The sequence below is a fragment of the Anabrus simplex genome, chromosome 6 (assembly GCF_040414725.1).
Source record: "Anabrus simplex isolate iqAnaSimp1 chromosome 6, ASM4041472v1, whole genome shotgun sequence".
Taxonomy (NCBI): domain Eukaryota; kingdom Metazoa; phylum Arthropoda; class Insecta; order Orthoptera; family Tettigoniidae; genus Anabrus; species Anabrus simplex.
This window is the reverse complement of record NC_090270.1, coordinates 187,915,009-187,935,715: the sequence shown is the minus strand read 5'-3', so window position 1 is coordinate 187,935,715 and position 20,707 is coordinate 187,915,009. Positions and strand designations below refer to the sequence as shown.

General features: G+C 36.7%; 1 protein-coding gene across 1 annotated transcript in view; it reads left to right on the top strand.

The window, feature by feature from the left end:
* LOC136876287 (transcription initiation factor TFIID subunit 10) overlaps positions 1 to 20,707 on the top strand; it is a 57,765-nt gene that overhangs the window by 10,274 nt on the left and 26,784 nt on the right. The window contains exon 2 of the mRNA XM_067150106.2: positions 10,074 to 10,200. Within this exon, the coding sequence (XP_067006207.2) occupies positions 10,078 to 10,200 (123 nt within the window). The 5' untranslated portion in view covers positions 10,074 to 10,077. The remainder of the gene's footprint in view (positions 1 to 10,073; positions 10,201 to 20,707) is intronic.

Genomic DNA, 20,707 nt, shown 5'->3' with positions numbered 1-20,707 from the left:
CTTAAGTGCGGCCAGTATCCAGTATTCGGGAGATAGTAGGTTCGAATCCCACTGTCGGCAGCCCTGAAGATGGTTTTCCGTGATTTCCCATTTTCACACAAGACAAATGCTGGGGCTGTACCTTAATTAAGGCCATGGTCGCTTCCTTCCCACTCCTAGCCCTTTCCTGTCCCATCGTCGCCCTATGACCTGTCTATGTCGATGCGATGTAAAGCCAATAGCAAAGAAAAAAATTGTGTGAAACAAATTTTTGTGGATTTCTTTATTGTGACATTGACTGTTATTTTAAGAACTACACTGTATTTTAAGAGTTATCTTTATGTGATTAATTTGAAGTTTTATTTTTAGATTATTTAATTTCTTGTTAATTAAACTAATTTCGATCAGGTTTTATACATTCTTCATCACCACTTCTCGCCATGCCCATACAGTTGAACTGGCATCCCGAGTGTTCCAATACATCTCACTGGCCTCAGAAAGTGTGAATTTGATGCTAATATTGGTCGTTTTTGATTATTCTTGTATGTCGTTCCTTCCCCTAGGATTGCTAGGTGTATCTTACCTGTCCAGTATCTTTTCAAGATATTAATTTGTATTTGTGCAAAGTTTGTTTGAGAGCTATTCTGGAAGATACTGTACACACATACATCTACAATCTCGGCCATATTGGTCAATTTTTCTTTCACGCCTGTTTCTTTTAGGATTTGTATTAGCTGTTTGAAGTTATTTCTTTATGTTTTCTTAACCCTCCGTTAGGCGCGCGGGCTACAGGTGTAGCCCAACCATTTTGTTTTCACCCTCACTCCTAGGCTCGCTGGCCGTAGAAGGGGAGACTATCAGTACCTTTCTTCATCACGCTGTTCTCGGGATTTACTGTGCTCTGGCACTGCTTACTGAAGTTGTCTTTCCACAATCTCACTTCAAAGCCGGTTGGGATACAACTGTAGCCCGCGCGCCTATCCGTGTTATGGCGAGCAGTTATCGCATTCAAGTGACAGCTACTGGTTTCAAAATGAACTAAATTCTCCAAAAATATGAAATTGTTAACTATTCTTTATTTCAACAATGCAAATACCATAACAATACTGTTTTATTGTTTAGAATGTTGAGTGGACTACTTTCGTCATTCGAACATTTTGGTGCTAAAGGCCGTTTCCCGTCCGCCTCTGGTGTTGTGGTTAGTGTAATTAGCTACCACCCCTGGAGGCCCGGGTTCGATTCCCGGCTCTGCCACGAAATTTGAAAAGTGGTACGAGGGCTGGAACGGGTCCACTCAGCCTCGGGAGGTCAACTGAGTAGAGGTGGGTTCCATCCCCACCTCAGCCATCCTGGAAGTGGTTTTCCGTAGTTTCCCACTTCTCCTCAAGACAAATGCCGCGATGGTACCTAACTTAAGTCCACAGCCGCTTCCTTCCCTATTCCTTGCCTATCCCTTCCAATCACCCCATCCCCCACCAAGGCCCCTGTTCAGCATAGCAGCTGAGGCTGCCTGGGTGAGGTACTGGTCATCCTCCCCAGTTGTATCCCCGACCCAGAGTCTGAAGCTCCAGGACACTGCCCTTGATGCAATAGAGGTGGGATCCCTCGCTGAGTCCGAGGGAAAAGCCAACCCTGGAGGGTAAGCAGATTAAGAAAGAAAGAAAGAAGGCCGTTTCCTGTGTTATTGTTGTCTATGTGGTGTTGGGTAGTTTGTAAAACCATAAATTTTCATCAGTATTAATTTCAATAAATGTATCTACAAAACATACGAGTTTGATGAAAGTATGCATTCATAATGATGAAACCCGGAGCCTTAAACATGGATTAAATTTCAATCACGTCAAAACTGAAAATACACCACTTTGGTTTATTTACTTCTAAGAAATGTTAAAGGGTGGAAATTTATAAATTTTGTAATAACAATGTTCAGAATAGTCCAAAGATTGATATAAAATGTGTTTCTAAATTTTAAGCTTGAAGGATAATTAAATACCATTGAAATATATTGTGGGCTACAAGGGTAGCTCACACGCCTATCCGTGTAACAAAACATGGTGCGCCTGATGGAGGGTTAATTGTGGCATTAAAAAATAATGGTGTATGGCTTCTGAAGATACCTGGTACAAGTCTTTCGAGTTGATGCTATATAGGCTACCTGTGATGAATTCTAGTGAGAGCTGTTAGAATTAACCAATAAAAGTTAAAATCTTCAACCCAACCGGGAATCGAACCCGGGACCCTCTAGGCCAAAGGCCAGTGCGCTAACCATTTAGCCATGGACCCGAGCATTGTGATGTTGATAGTTTATGAACTCTTTTGTAGATTTAGAAATATTGTTGTGTGTATAATTTTATGTTTTAGTTTGAGATTATTTAGTTCTGCAAAATATTTCCTTGTGGCAGGTCAGATTGTCTGGGAAGTAGTTGATGCTTTGAAACAAATAATAAAAATAAGTTATAATGCAATGTAATATAGAAATAATGTACATGATTCCAACTATCACTGGGACGGTCACCAATCAGCCGAGGGACCCCGAAAACTCTAATCAGCACTAATCTTGGTCAATTTAGACATTTTATTTTTCACCCCTTCTGAATCACCATGCCAATGGATGCTGAACTTGGACTTAAACGACATCCGGAGTGTCACTGTTCATCTCAGTGACCCCAAAAACTATGACCTTCAACTTAAAGGTATCCAGAGTATCAGTATTCATCTAAGCAACTCCGAAAACTATGGACTCAACAGTAATATTCATCATTTTCTTTTATCTTTAATGTCATTCCCTCCACTAGGAGTGCTAAAGGTGTCTTACCACACACAAATTTTTTCTGATACTGTAGTAAGTCGTGTTCACCAAGTTTAGTTAACAGCTATGCTGGAACATAAAACATACCATAATCTCGGCTATTATGGACATTCTTTTTTACCTCTTCTCAACCTACATTCTGACTGGACCTGAACTATGACCTAAACGGCATCCAGAAGGTCATGGTGTTAGGAGAGCCTTGCTGCCACAGAAAATTTTTCAGTGAGTAAGCCATATGTGTACCATTTTTGGTTGAGAGCTATGCTGGAACATACACACATTCGTGTATAATCTCATTTATTTGGATATTGTCTTTTTTAACTCCTTCTCACCCCCGTGCCGATGCAGCTGAACTTGGACTTAAATGACATCTGGAGTGTCATTATTAATCTTAGCGATTCCAAAAACTATGTATTCTGCTTTAATATTGGTCATTTTCTATTACTTTTACACTCATAATCTCGGCCATTTTGGACTTTTTTCACACCTTCTCAACCCTCATGCCGATGGAGCTGAAGTTGAACTTAAACGACTTGTGTAGTGTCACTGTTCATCTCAGCTCCCCGAAACCTATGGATTTAGCACTATTTTTTATTACTTTTATATGCCACTCCCTCCCCACCTCCACCGCTAGGGGTGGCTTACCCCCACAGTGCTTTTTTTCTTTTTCTTTTTTTTCCAGATAGTCACATGTGTAGCAGAATTTTCCCTTGGCTTAGCCTACATTTATGCACTTGCCTACTTCGAACACCAGACCTGAATTGTACTGTAGAATCCTTGAGCTAACATTGCCATGGTTACGGCTGGTCATTTCTTCAGAAAACAAGGAAGAACACAATTAGGAATGATCAGATACGAAGAGACCTACTGGTCAGCCTGACCATGGAAGAAAGGTTGAGTGTTTTAAGGTTGAAGTGGCTAGGACATGTTAACCGGATGCAGGCGACTCGAGCTCCAAGGAAGTATTTTGAAAAGATTGTTCCAGGACGTAGACCGATTGGATGCCCTAGATAAAAGTGGTTAGACTAGTTAGAAGAGAAGCATGGGATGCCCTTGAGAAAGAAGAAGCATACCAAGACCGTAATAAATGGAGGCACATCGTTCTTAAACATCCTACCCGGTTCGCGTGAAGGATTTCATGATGATGATGATGATGATGATTTCTTTATTTGATTCCTAGAACTGGGTAGTATGATGCCAATACCTCCATAATGGTTGGTTTTTAAGCCCTTAAAACATGGTTTTCGTGGCCCATAGGGCCTTGCCAAGTTTTGTTCTTCACGTTGTGAGGCTTAAAATGAGCTTGGTCTTGTCCTTGTATGACAAATTCCATATTTTGCCTATATTAGCCTATGTTAATGTGCCAAAGGGCCTAAACCTAGGGAATTCAGAGGGCTGTTAAAATTTCTCGTATATGGGGTTATCCACAGGGTCCTAAAAGGTAAGTATGCAAAATTTGGCTCAGATTGGTGGAACGGTATGGATTTGTATGAGGAACAGACGGACAGACAGATAGACATTCTGTTTTTTATATAGAAGATAGATAGATGGATAGATAGATGGGTGTACTATCCATAAAGAATTATTGATATACTCTCATGTCCAGGGACACGAACCTGCATTAAGTAGCATTACGTAATATAAGTAGTACATAGTATAGAGTGGTTACTTTGGAACTCAATCCATTGGCCTATAAGTGTTAAGAGGCGAGTAGTCATGTTTACATCAAAGAAAGGACAATAAGTTCCACCTTTTCAATACTATATATTGTGTGAAAGTTTTACATTACAGTTAAAACATCACAACTTTTGTACATTCGGTACCGGTTTCGACAGATTCCCTGTCATCATCAGCTGAGAATAATTAAACAAAGACAAGTATAGATCATGATTCTTATGGTGTGATTACAATGGTGGATTAAAAATATACATTATATGATTAAAATAGTATGTATATATATATACACAAATAAAAGGTAAGTAAAATGGGAATGGTCATTATTCTTTGAGGTGTACACCTTAATATTTCTAATTAAAAGGTTAATTTGTTAAAAGAATTTTGTTCTTGTAATATATAATTAGGGCCTATAGTGAAATTTGATTGTAGGCTTAAATCTGTAATATTTGAACTTTTTGACCAGTCAATTCATTGAAGTTATGTAGCCATGTTTGACACATTAAAAAAAAATAAAAAAAATAGTCATGTTTATGAAAATAAGAATTGCCACGTGTATAGAGTGGGAGTTGCTATACATGGGGGAGATGGTAGAACCAATAGAGAGCCAGAAAGGCCTTAGCTAAGAGTAGGGGATACTCCCATATTAATTGCTAATTTCTTTAAATACGAATGTAAATGAAGGAACAAGCGTCTTATTGCATTAGTCTTCGCTTTGGGAGCCTTGCCTTCCGCTCACGTCAGGGAATCACGATCGATTCCCCAAGAGATCTCGCTACTTAGAATATTTCTTAGTAGATCAAGTTTGGAGGGTCTTGCTTACACTTGGTATTCATCATTAATACTTTGATTCTCGACTTAAGCCATGGTTGTTCTGGGTTTATCCAACTTAAATCTTGAGGAATCTCTGTGAGGCTCCACGATATTCTGTTTTTACATCGCTTTAGCATTTCAGTGGTACTCTAATGTTGTAGAGTCCATGTGCATTTACTTGGCGTAGCCGTTCTGAGGAAGGCTAGTTCCAGTACGTCACACTAAGTGACCCACTTCAATTGTACGTATATTCTTTGTACATCATCTGTTTAATATATCCACCATATATAGGAAATCATATGAGTTTCAACTCTTAACAGTCAACTTACCTAACGCCTATAAATTACCATCTTCAATCCCTTTTGTTTTTAGTACTGTTGTTAGTCATCAGGTGATTCCTGATTCCACTCACCGCTTGGCGTTTCACCTGTTGGCGGGGATATGACAATACTCCTCTCAATCCATGATTACTGTGGAATTACCCTTATCTGCTTTTGTTATAATATTATCTTTGATTCTTTTTTTTTAAAGATCTTTAAATCTATGTTTGAGAAATATTGTTATTACGAGACCTACTCATTCTTTGTAATTATTTAATTTAATTTACCTCATATCTTACTTCTTCTTGTTTGTTGGCAGTTTGTTAATGGCTAATTTGGTCTCAGTAGTTAGTACCGTAGTGATAATATTGTCAAGTTTGTTGTGATTAGGCCAATAGTGTTTATAGTTCTTATTTAAAATTTAGTTTCAGATTCATTTACAACATTACTTAAGTTGTTGATAGATGAGTGAAAACTATTTAAAGTACTGTTTAATGTATTAGTTGTCTTTTTAGGCCTAAAATTTCTTGTTGATTCCTTCAGTTTGTTCAACTTTCCATCCAAGACCTGTTGTTTATTTGATAAAACGCTTTGTAATCTTTAACTTACATATGTTTCGAACATGAGTTTCATAAAGTCTCTTATTGAGAATTTTTTATTATTTTTTATGCATGAACCTAATTTCTTCCCTAAGCCTTATTTTATTAGTGTAAGCTTGGGTCTTAGCAAAATGCGGTGAAGATCTGTGTCCCATTTGATTGATTCTGAAAAATTTTGGAGTCAAATTGTTTCTTACATTGTTTTTAAAAAAATCAGTATCTTTGACAATTTTAGCTATCCTAGTCTTAAGCATAGATGAAGAAAGGCTTATTTTCAAGCCTGGTTGGCTCCTATATCATATGAAATAATCATGTTGATCCATATTGATGAACAGTTACAGTTAGAATGAAAAATAATATCCACCTAATTAATACACTTTATTGATGTGACTAAATAAACATGACACTTTGTGAGACGTGTTTCGACCTTAAACCTAGGTCATCTTCAGCCACGTAATCTAAAATTGACAAATTCTGGGCTTTAGGGTCAAGACCATACAGACTTTTACTGATTGTTCTGCCTGTTCTCAAAACTTTATCGGTGTCGCTCTTAAAACAACCAATTTTTGCTTTCTCCCAGATCATCGAAGTTACATTGTCCAGCATATTGTCTAATTTCTCTTTGTCCAGATTGTCTACTCCATAATTATATGAAAGACCACAAGAAGTCAGAAAAGCACAATTTTTTCAGAAGAAGCATTTTGATTCAATAGGAAAAATAGTAAACGTTCCTTTAAGAAAGAGAAATTAATATTGTAAACTTCTAACATTCTTTAGTACTATACCATACATAAATACATATTCATTCTAGACTGTTATTCCTTTCAGCATTCAGTCTGCAAACCTCTGTGAATTAATTAAACCCCTCCACAATTGCCTGTTTGCAACTAGCTCTGTGGCCTCGTGTAATTCCACACCTCTTATCTTTAAAACATTAAAAGCAGTGTCTTACCATCATCACATTGGTCTCCCTCTAATTCTCTTATCCTTCATTGCCAAGTCCATTATTCTCCTAGGTAACATATCTTCCTTTTGCCTCACATGGCCCCATCACCAAAGCTGGTCTTTACCTACTGTTTCGTCAAGGTTTATTCCTAACTTTTCTTTATCTCATTTTGAGTACCCTACTGCCATTTTACCAACCTGTTTGTACTGGTAATCATTTAAATTCCTTTGGTGGATTTTAATAATGTATTGTAATTCAGAAGTAATAATTGTGAGTTATAGCAGTTTTCCATTCAGTATTTCTTCAAGGTTATAGCAGGTTATGGTTAGCAGAGTTTGTCATTATTTTGGTGTCTGGCCCATAGCTAACTGGTATGCTGGTCTTAAGTCCAAGGGGTCCCAGGTTCGATACTGCTTGCCACTTACATTTCACAACACTCATGGAACTGCACAGTAAATGTTTCAGAAAACAGGTGCATCGAATACTGTACTGTGAAAAAAAAATCCCCACTTTGACTTAAGAGTCACGGTGCATAAATTATGTGATGGTGAGGATTATGTGAGTAAATACTGTACATATCCAACATTAAAAACTGCATATCTGGTCCGTATTGAAAGGAGATAACATACAATAAAGGGAAATTTGATTGACCCACCTTTTTTTAATACATAGTATGTTGTTAATATAATCACAACACTTTTCATTCAGTATCGGTTGCGGTGTCTATGGACACCATCATCAGCTGAAGCACATAACTTGTTTATATTCTTTTAAGCATTGTATTTTTACTTCATCCTATTAATGTCACTTATTACTAAGGGTCTATTATATGTAGTACATACTTGTATATCTTTGTTCATGCAACCTATTGTTGATCAAACACAGAATATGTTTTGTCCATTCAAGCGACCATTATCAGATTCCTTGGATCACAACAATTCAAAATAAATTGCCTTGGAAATATATGCAAGTATTCCATACTGGTCAATTTATGAATTTAAATTATCTGTTCTAATATAGAAAAACAGTTGTGAAAAGTGTCATTATCCGTCTACCTGCTTGTATTGCGACATTGACAGTTTTTTCCTTGATCAGGGAAGGCTTCTCATGTTGCCAAAGGATGTACAACATACAGAGTTCATTAGATTTTTCGTCTCATTCAGAAATCTTAGATAATCGATCACACGTAAGAGAAAAATATGCATTTGCATATGCGCATATGCATTTTTAAAAATTCCAGGCCCTATTTATGACATTAGATTCCACCCATGAGAAAACACATTACATCATTGTTCTAGAACTGTCAGCCAGCCCCTCTATAAATACTGTGAGTTTTAGAGCTAAGTGAATCTGCATTGAATCTTTGAGTGTTCTATGTAACTGAGGAGGTCTCCCTTGAGATGGAGGTTGGTGCGAGAAGATGGTATTGCAAGGTAAAAGCAGAATTTTCATCTATGTGAACATTATCTACATGTGACAAACGGGAAGATTCCTGCGGTGTCCTTTAGCACATGGCAGTTAGGTCGATCTTGCGTTTCTTAAATTTTAATTTTGTTTGGACTTATTATGTAGATTTTCTAGGCAGTCATAGGATAATAGTAATCAACCCTTAATGGGGACATTTGTAAAATGTAAGAATGAACGAGTGTGTATTCTCGTTTCCCTTCTTCACTTTGTTTTCTGATGACTAGTTTTCAATCTTTCTAAATCATTCTACCTTTCAGATTTTAACTTCTTTTCTTAGTCACCAAGTAGTATGCCTTACCCACTGCATTATTGGTCCTTATGCCCCCTTAGGTGTTATATTTCAACTTAGTATAGGATCACTTGAGTGTTTTTTTCAGCCTCCTCCTTCATTTTTGGTTCTTGGCCTTTTTCTTTAACCTTCTTTCTTTTCCTCAGCCGGGTAGTATGGGATTCGGCCCCTGTGTATTTTCGGGATCTTCCAATCCATCTTTGTAATATGGCTACTCTATTATAGTGGGCTTGCAAGTGTAAAAGCTGTTTAAGCTTTTTCATCAGCAGAAGTTTTACTGTGCCAGTAACTTGTAATGTTTGACAGTATGTCATCTCAGCTAATGTCATGTAAATTACAGGCCTTTGAGGCCATTCTGAACTGTAAATTGCATATTGTGGTTCATGGTTCAAGATCCTTCCTAGGTAACTTTGTCTAGAAGCTACGGCTTCTTCTTTGAACTGATTCCCCCCTCCCTGCTATGGGATCTTTTGTAAAGGCTAGCCTATTATCTATCTCTGTAAAATTACAAGACCTAATGGTCTGGATTTCCACTGAAATTCATGTATGAACATGGGAGCCTATCTCCCCTGATTGTAAATTGATTAAGCTTCCTTGTACTTCTTGTTTATGTTTACTTCATGTTAAATACTTGTTTTTAAAAATATCATCTTATTAGAAAAAGAAATAAATTTTCAGTAGATTTTGTCATCAGAATTTAAACTTTGCTTAATGCTTTGTCCAGCCATTCACCCCCTAATGCTTCTTCCCCTTTCTGGACCACGGTAATACCTGGAATAATTTTTATTCGTCGTTGTTCTAATCATATCAATATATCATCGTAATGAATTACACACTCTTTGTGTAAATTGACGTCTCTAGAAAGCAAATGACATTTTGCTATGTTGAAAGTAATTGATATACAAGTTTTTTTGTCATCTCTATGTTTTGTAATTTCTACCTTACCAGATCTTTGCCATTGACCTTATTAACCAATATCCTAATCATTTCTTAATTTTGAGTCACCAGTATGGGAAATTAATAGTACATATTTCAGATATAAGCCAGTTATGAGAGAAATAGGACATTTAGATCCCTAGGATTTAAACCCATTGTCTGATTGACTACTGTATTGCATACTAAAACTATTTTCTTGTTACTGTGATTCCTTATACTAATGCTGTATCTTGTTACTCAGAACAATGGCAGAAACAAATGAGGATGGTGATAATGTCAATATGATGGTTGAAGAAGGAAGTGACATCAAGATATCTGGTCAGCCTCTTTCCGATTTTTTAATGCAGTTGGAAGATTATAGCCCCACGGTGAGTAAGAGTTATGATAATTATAATTTATAATTTCGTGTCGCTATTTCTAGCCGAGTGCAGCCCTTGTAAGGCAGACCCTCCGATGAGTGTGGGTGGCATGTTATTGTGATGGAGGATAGTGTTATGTGTGGTGTGTGAGTTGCAGGGATGTTGGAGACAACACAAACTCCCAGCCCCCGAGCCATTGGAATAATCAATTAAGGTTAAAACCCCATCCCAGCCGGGAATCGAACCCAGGACCCTCTGAACCAAAGGCCAGTACGCCGACCATTCAGCCAACAAGTCAGATAGTAAGAATGATTAAAAGAGGAGATGATTGTGAAGATCTAAAAAAAATTGAATTCAGTTGTTAGAGGGGTTCTGGCTTAGCTGCCAGTTTCCATCGAGACTGCTGAAATTTGAATCCCAGTGGATTCTTGGTTAGAATTTTCACCTCAAAAATCACATGGTGTTAGGGAGGGTGTCCTGGAATAAGCTGAAGTAAATGTACTACTTTCAGTTCTACTGTTAGATTAATAAATTAGAAAGTAAAATGTATTACAGTATATGATCTATATAAAACCAATTTTGCTCAAATAGTCTATGGACCGTGATGGAAATGTATTGAACATCCTGTACACATTGTTCTATTCAAATGGATTTCATTGCAGAGAGTGAGAGTTTCTGCATGTTTGTGTCACACTGGCTGTAGTTGCAAGGTCACAGCTCAGTGGCAGCTGTCTGTAACCACATGACTGAATTCTTTATTGAAATTCATCTGTTTACACCAGACATGTACTCGGGCGTGAAATCCATTTGCAGAGATGCCAACTACTACAAATTTTCCATAGTTTCTTCAGATTTCTCACATGTACTGTGACAGTATGGAAGCAGTACTGGTAATTACAGACTAGTACATAAGCCTGTCTTTGACAGTCTAAATTACTATCTATAAAGTAATTGGAAATTCTAAATGGACTATTGATATAGTTATCTTATGGATAAAAATTACACATTCCAGGTTTTATGCTGCATTCGAATAGGATCAAAACGAGTATTGTAGTATTTCCTTATAAAACATATTGAGTGCAGTTGTAGCTCGGAGTTGTATTTTGACGTCTATGGATCTGCGTACTCTTGGGAAAGCTTCATACAACTGTCCAAAACACTGGAGTAGGGAGATTCATCCCAACTTTGGAGTGGAGAGATTCATCCCAACTTTTATGTTTATGCTGGTGACTTATTCATTGTGACGGAAATGGCTAAATTTAGAGGAGATTGCCTCCATTTAAGAACGAATGGTATACCCGGATTCAGAGGTTTTATCGTGTGGTAGTGTTCTTTGGGACAGTGTAATTGCACTTTTCTTCCTCCCTTTACTGTGTTTGGTGTAGCCGCTGAAGTACCGGTTACACTATGAATGGTGACTGCTACACGTATTGTACGAAGGGAATTCAACAAACTGTATATACAGAAAATATACTCAATAGCTTTTAATAGGCCTGCTATAAATACACACAAAAAGTGAAAAACAGACCACAATTCAAGGTTATCAACACACATATTTTCTTTTTTGTACCAATTCGCTTGACGTCGCACCGATACACATAGGTCTTACGATGACTATGGGACAGGAAAGGGCTAGGAGTGGGAATGAAACGGCTGTGTTCATTAAGGTACAGCCCCAGCATTTGCCTGGTGTAAAAGTTGGAAACCATCTTAAGGGCTGCCGACAGTGGGGTTCAAACATACTATCTCCTGAATGCAAGCTGACAGCTACGTGACCTAAGTCTACAGCCACTCGCTCGGTATCATGCACTTAATTTTTCTGGATATTCGCATGCAAAGATATGGCCATTCAATGAAAGGAAAATGTCATCCCTTATATTTCACAAAACATTAATTTCAGCCTTCAAAGTAAGATCAAAAGAATATCATTCACGCCAACAGGGGAATCAGTCGTGAAGTCAGTTCAAGTAGGCCAATTCACATGACAACAAGTGTTATTTTATACGTACAGAAATAAATTTCAAGGAAAATATCTGTGAAATAATATGCCATGGCCCTTTGTGAACCTTTCTATGTAGCCATAAGCTGCACAGGAGACTGGCATTTTCCTTCAGAGAAGTATATACTTCAATTTATTGGGAAGCTCCAGTAGTGACAGTGCCAAACAATCCCACTTTTGCCAAACAGCGCGCTTGTTCAACTTCGCACGCGACTGCAGCGCCAATGCTACCTCTAGTGTATCATTTACTAACTCTATGGATAAACCTTCAGCACCTTAAGTCCAAAGTCTCGATTCAATGCCTCCCTAAGGCACCACAGGACAAATACAAGTGACATCATCATATTTAATTATTTAGAAAAATATGGTTGGACAGATCCGACAAGGCTCGGTTACAAATTTAGAAATTCCTTACTCAGCCTACAAGACCCCATAATCTAGCGAACTGAGTAAATTAATTTAGAAGACACGGCAATCCAGAAACTGATGAAAATAAGAACCATTAAAATTAAAATAAAGGCAGAGTTATTAAGGATTATATAATTGAAAATATTCTTACTGATGACCGTAACGCCTGGAAATTTACCACAAAATTTACAATTTCAAATAGCTATGAAGAACAAATTTTTAATGACCAGTGACGTAAATGAAATAAAAAGCTCAGGGTAATGATACGGAAAATAAACGTTTGAAGAAAATCGTCCTGGTACAATATAATTCACAATGGTAAATGAAAGACAAGATCCTATGTCCAACCATCTAATACTAAGGTAAAGGATTGCAAATGAATCTCATATCAGATGAACATTGGACTTCAAATACATGTCATGACCACAGGTGTACAACTATAACCTATCAAAATTGCCATTACAGCCTCGGCATTCTCTGGTCTAATAACATGGTGAGCATTTCACCCTATGAGGCTGTCCAAGTCCTCATAGACACCCTTCCTACCTAATATAGGAATACTTAGGATAAAATAAAATATAAACTACAATGAAATGGCAAATTGTGCAATTGAAAAGGTCAACAGATGATCTACGAATATTTTCAGCCAGATTAAGAGATCCCATAATCTCTTATCTGGTTTAACAATTTATCAACTAAATAGGAATGCCTAAGTAATCCCATACTTACTGAGAATCAAACCACGTTACAGTAGGAGACTGAAATACAATACATGTAATGTTGCAAGGATGATGACCAGAAATTTGGACATAACACTGAGCCAAAACACGACAAACAGAAAGTTTTTAAATGAACACATACGAACAATAATGCTAAATGAAATGTTCTTGTACAGCCATCGACTAGAAACGAAATTGGAAATTTGGAACATAATATACCAAAATACCCGATTTACCAAACAGAATAAACACTCAAAAACATCGCCAAACAAATTACGAAAATTACCCTACAATTTGTTACTCCAAATTTACCAAAAATAGATAAACAAAATGCAGTGGAACTCCATGCTAAAGACTTACGGACAAGTACATGGTAACAGGTATGACAATAATCAAATTTAAAATTTTGTAATCTGGAAGAAGAATTAAGAACAATGTGACACGAGATAATTATAAGATAGAATAGCGTGCACAAACTCTTAGTAGGCCAAGCACTCAGCTGTCTTCAACAGATACACACATCAGCTGGTAGAAAGATAACAAGCATGAAGTAACACAGGGAAGTACAAAACTTAGCACGATTCAGTGACATAGCGAAAGTAACAGATCATAAAAATGATTCACATGAATTGAGAAAACTTTAAATTAAAATCACATAGGCCTATAGGATTTTATCACAGAAGACTTTCAGAACACGACACACACAGTGTGATAATACAGCTTTAAAATATTCGCTCTGTTAGCAGAAAGCTTATCACAGGCAAAACCTTTTAACATAAATTGACAACAAACTGAAATAAAACATCGTGACAGTGACCTACCATTACCTCCAACGTTCAGGTAATTACAGGTTGAAAACAGCAAAACACGGATTCCACATCACGGACAGGAACACATTCAGGTGCCTTATACGGAGATAATAGACGACTCCCTCAGGATGTGAATGTTGAGCGCGAGCAACCATCATGAAAAAAACACAAATAAACAAGGATTAGGAATGCACACATGGTAATTACATCTTTTTAAAAGGAAATTAACATTACCTAAATTACCCCTTTTTGAAGTTTCAGTTTGGGCCGATGACCTTAGATGTTAGGCCCCTTTAACACTTTGGGTGCCACGTGACGCCATATGGTGTCACGCTGGTCTTCAAATTTGAGATGGCGTGACTCCATATGGTGGCACACAGGTCTTGAAATCAGAGTTGGCATGGCGCCATATGGCGGCACAGCAGAGTTTTGGGCGATGCGCTGTAGAAAATAAGCTGCGTGATCATTCTTACAAGTGAAAGCGCCCCAGGCATTGTTTTTTTCCTCATTTACATGCGAATTATCATTCGGTTTGTATAGCTGTGCAAAAATATAAAGAAATGGAAGATATTGGTAATATTCTTGGTAGAAATGGTGACTTGCCAAGAAGAGAATTAGTGAATTGGATATTTGTGAATTACTTATGGATTCTGATGGAGAGAAAGATGTAAGTGTTGATGGCAGTGAATATAACGCTAGTGACGATGAGTGCCCTGACAGCATGATGAATGTATCGAGTGGTATGGAAGACAGTGGCGATACTGATAGTGACATTTATAGGTGGGGACGATGCTGGTTCAAATGGTGTACACAATCATGTGAACAATGATGACTGTGGTCCTTGTGTAGGGACACAGAAATATATTCCATTTACAAGCCAGGAGCATCTAAATCTTCAAATTGATACTTCTTCAGCCACAGGAGCAAGCACACCAAGAATTTTGAATCGGTCTACAACTAACCTTCAAAAAGAATAAAGAGCAGACTGATGGCCACATGACCCTTTTAGTCGCCTTCTACGACAGGCAAGGATTACCTGTGGATTTATTCAACTCTTGCCATCCACAGGTGGTCCAACAGATGGTACCAAACCACAATTCGTGTCCGCGCCTAGGTCGCCCCTTTTCAGTTGCCTTTTACGACAGGCAGGGTATACCGGGGGTGCATTCTTCATCTGCATCCCCCACCCACAGGGGGTAACAATATGTAATGTAATATAAGGACTTGTTTTGCATTTCAGCAGGTTTTTGTAAATGTGGTGTTAGTTTGAATTATCACACAAATTTGACATATTTGAAATTTGTTACATTCCACATAAAACATCAAAAAATTCTGTGACACCGTATGGCGTCACGCTATATTTTATGCTTAGTAAAAATTGATGTGACACGCTTTGGCGTCACACATGACCTTGGTATGATGTGATAAAGTTTACTTAGTATATCATATTAATATATCCCAAGATTATATAAACAGCCTACAAGATGTATAATTGCTGTGGCACCAGCGGAATACTATTGAAATTCATGCCTGGCACCAGTGAAATAGTTTGCTACAATCGGCATGGCACTCAACGTGTTAAACAGCAAGCTAGCAACAAGCTAAGTTTCAGTTCACAAAAACCACACTCTGCTACCAATGTAGCGTGATTGAGCGCATGTAAATAAAAAGAAAGAAAATTTAGAACATAAAAATATAATTTAGAATTGTTAAAACCATATCATAAAATCAAAATGAAACAAGGTTATAAAAAATGAAACTACAGGCAGTATGTAGACAGCTGAAGGAACCCTATGAGGTTATGGATCGAAGGACTTTTGTGGGCAAAACTTCAACAAAAGAATAATTTAGTTAATACCTATTTATTATAAAAACATTAAAGAAAAGGAAATAAAGAACACTACCTGTAGCATAAACATGAAATAGAAATTGAAAGAAAATTACAAGTTGAAAATGTGAATCAAGAATCTTTATTTGCCATTGACCATATACAATGAAATAGGCTTCGTCAACTGATAATAATTTAGTACTTAATATTACTAAGGCCAAATGAACATACACCTTTTATTAAAACTTAATACTAACATTATGCATTTCTAAGAATTCAGAGGTATTATAAAATGGATTTTCTATTAACCAATCATACATTTTTCTTCTAAAATTACTTAAAGGAGTGGACCGTGCAGAATGTGGTAATTTATTAAATAATCTTAAACAACTGATTTTATGTGAGTGAGCAGTTTTTGACAACCTGTGAATTGGGATGGCAATGTCTACTTTGCCCCCCAAGTATCATGAAGGTGAATGTTTTCCCTAGTACTGAATTCATTTATGTTGTTTTTAACATATGTCAATGATATATAAATATACAAATTTATAATTGTATTTTAAGCTTAATGAAGAAAGGTTGACAATGGTCAATTGCACCAGCCCTACACATTGTTCGGACAACCCTTTTCTGTATTAGAATTATATTATATGCATAAGAAGAATTGCCCCATAATAACAGTCCATAAGTAATGTGTGATTGGAAGAGACCAAAATATGCCTTCCTTCGGTAGTCACTGCTAACTAAATCCCTCAATTTCCATATCAAGTAGGCCACTCGTGATATTTTTTTACAAACATGATGAATGTGTGTTTCCCAGTTCAATTTGGCATCAATATGAAAACCCAAATTTTGACTGACTGACTTTCAATGTCTTTGGATAACCCTAGTGTGAGAAAATGAGTTTTATCCTGATTGCACAACAGCCTATTGGATGAAAACCAATGCATTGAGAAATTTAAGTTACAAAACTGTTAGGAAAAGCTTGCCTCATACCAACGTGAAGATGGATGTAGAACCTCTTTACACCATCGTAAATTACAGTTTATTCCTGATAGTTTATTTCACTCCTGTGAAAAATTAAAATTTGAAATAAAATAAAATTAAGTTACATTAGGAAATTTAAGATTGCTTACCCCAAGAGAAGCCACAGCTCAAAATGCTACGCTAGAGCTTTAAAAATGGAGGAATTTGGATGAAAACACTGCTACCTGATCCGCGGAGGTTAGGGGTGTATTAATATGGAAAAAGCCAAAAATCAATGTTTTACATATATTTCGCCAAAATTTCAGTCCCAGTGTCCCTTAAGATTGCTTACCCCAAGAGAAGCCACAGCTCCCATGGAGCACAAAGCTCCCAGACAACACGTCCGCTCTACACGATCCCAAAGACAGAGAACCGAAGCTCCTGTGCGACGCGGTTCCCGAAGGTAGTCCGTGCTGGGTGGTGCAACGGAATGGCACATCAAAATAAATGACCAGTGAACGTACAGGAGTTACCTTTCGATTTATTTAAACCAACCAAATTTAAATTTTTAATTTGATGCTTCTCTTGTCATTGGAAATTTCTCGGAGCTTGTATCTTGTGCAAGTCCCAGAAAAATAGACACGTGCGGTACAGGGTGTCCCACAAATTTCAAGAATAAAATTTAGTACAATTTTGAATGATCCAAAATTTACTTGAAGAAGGCCAAATATACAAAGTGTCACAGCACACGTCACAAATGAAATCATTTTTTCCAGATGTAATATTTTAACTTGCTCAAATGAATGACAGTTGACTGAAGTTCATTTTCAGATTGGAGAAACAGTTGCCGAACTGTTGCTTTTGAATGACGAATTTTGATTTGGACAATTTTATTTATTTTGATCTATATACGTATTACCTGCACCTTAAATTTGTATCAAATACAATTTTGTTATAAATTACATTTTTGAGTAACACAAATACTGGTATTAAAAATTATTCATGTAATTGTCACACACTACTATTTTTTTGAAACTTTCGGTATAAAAAGTGCTATGATTTTGCGATGAAATACGATTATGATCTAATGATCATTGTAACCAAATTTTTCAAAATCTCCAGAAGTATTTTAGATGCATGTACGATGAGGCATATTATATGGTGGTTCTTGCACTCTAGAGCATTGATTTTCTTTGGTATAGCAATTATAATTGACATACATTGTTCAACAGGCCATCTTCTGGCATTATATATCTGTTTATCAATTTGATACACTGCATTATGTAAGACGTGTGGCATCTCCTCCTCCCATATCTAGTAAAGACAAGGTGCTACAACCAGCCTTACGAATGGGAGTACGTATTTACTACATGCATCCCTAACCTGAAACAATACACACTTGAGTTCTGGTCCTCTCCTGTTGCCACAACAATCTGTGGAATGTCATCAATTCCTGGAGATTTCCTTTCATGAATTCATTGCAGTGCTTTATCAAATTCTTCTCATTCTCATGATCTGCTAATATGGAAAGGAATGCTTGCAGCATCACCATATATCACCAGCTGTTCACCATTTTTCCTATAAGTGCATAAATTAATATTATCTAGTTCTAATAAAATGTCTTGTACTACAGTATTAAAACATAAGAATGAGTGAGAACTACACAATTAAAAGAATGTTAATTTATAATATTGACAATGTTAAAAATCTTTTTTATCTGTAACTTACCTCACATAAATGGCTCATAAATACTCACCACATGCTTGAGCGACATTGAACATAGACTTAGGTGAGAAATTTAGAAAAAAAATTTGAGCTGCACATAAAATTATTCCCACCTTTTGCTATGAAAAGAAAAAACTATACTAGTGCAAAACAAAACATGAAATTATGATCGGACACCATTGTAATATAGACCTACTTACAGAAATTGATAATTAAATAGGTAGAGCACAAATGAACCCTTTCTCTCACGGTGATGGTCATGTGGTGACGAGAATCCAACTTACTTCCTTATCATGGTCCACCCTGTCAATATATTATTAATATTTGAATAATTTATACGTACATGTTTCGGGAGCCTTAACTCCTTTCATCAGCGTATTTATATCAAAATCTACCTTACCCAAGTCTCAAGATACAACATCTTATCATATTACATTAACTATTGTCCTGTATAACCTCAACTCTAGAACACTATATGTACACTCTGCATTTTTGTATAATAATGCATGTTGTAATCCAAACACGTAAGACATGGAATATATTTAAAAACACTCTTGAATCGTCCACTCATTACTCCTATCCTTTACAATCATACAACGTGTATCAACACCCTGGATGGATCCATTAGCTGAGTCAGCCACTGATAAAATGTTACTTGTCACTGCTTGTATTGTTGCTGCCACTATGAAGCTACCATCTTATTGTCCAATTTGACATCCTTTGAAGTTAATACCCTTATAGGTTGCATTGATATGTTCATCACTGTATACATCTTAAAAATTTTAGCCATGCTTGTGCCGTCAGGGCAGGTGACATTTGCTTGATTGTTGCAAAACCGGACTTTTTGAATCAGAGCAGAACAAACCTCCTGTTATGTTTCTGCAAATGCTCCTCTAGTACTATAAAAAAGAATAAAGAATGAAATGCTATTGTACCTTTTATCAGTGGCTGACTCAGCTAATGGATCCATCCAGGGTGTTGATACACGTTGTATGAGTGCAAAGGATAGGAGTAATGAGTGGACGATTCAAGAGTGTTTTTAAGTATATTCCATGTCTTATGTGTTTGGGTTACAACACGCATTATTATACAAAAATGCAAAGTGTACATATAGTGTTCTAGAGTTGAGGTTATACAGGACAATGGTTAATGTAATATGATAAGATGTTGTATCTTGAGACTTGGGTAAGGTAGATTTTGATGTAAATATGCTGACGAAGGGAGTTAAGGCTCCCGAAACATGTACGTATAAATTATTCAAATATTATAATATACTGACAGGGCGGACCAAACAATCACCCATTGTACATTATCGTTATTACGAGTCATTACGGACCAATTAAGGACCAATATGGTCAAGTTTGTCGACTTCCTTATCGTTCCTGGCACTATTTAAATCCTGAAAATGAATCTGGGTAACGTACTAGGTTTTCACTCCACCAATAAATGTTTTCATATGTTTAACTATTAAATTTACTGAGAATTAAAGGTTATCAAAATATTCTAACAACACTCACAATATAAAATTACATTTCCTTCTTCCTCATTTCACAAACAACACAATATATCTGTCTGTACCCTTCATTTTAAAAATGTACACTATACATGTCTCACATGGTAATATTCCTTATAACAAATCCAAACATATATTATTTTCACTCAACATTCTAACTAGTAAAGACAAAGTGCCACAACCAGCCTTATGATTGGAAGTACTTATTTGCTAAGTGCATCCCTAACCTAACACAATACACACCTTTAATCTTGAGTTCTGGGCGCGTCCTGTTGCCACAGCCATTTATAAATTAATATGCTGTTCCAAGACATCACCAGTCAGGAATTGCTGCACTAATTTCATTGACGTTTATACAGAATTCAGATGGCCTAGCCTCTGATTGACGATTTAGAAAGTATGAGATCACTGTCCCATTTTGACCTTGTGTACATTGAATAAGAAGCACCATCACTGTAAGAAAATGATAAGTACCATCACTGTACAAGATAATAATATAAATTCATATCAGCATGCTAAGTGAAAATAGTAAATCCATTCTTTGCTGTG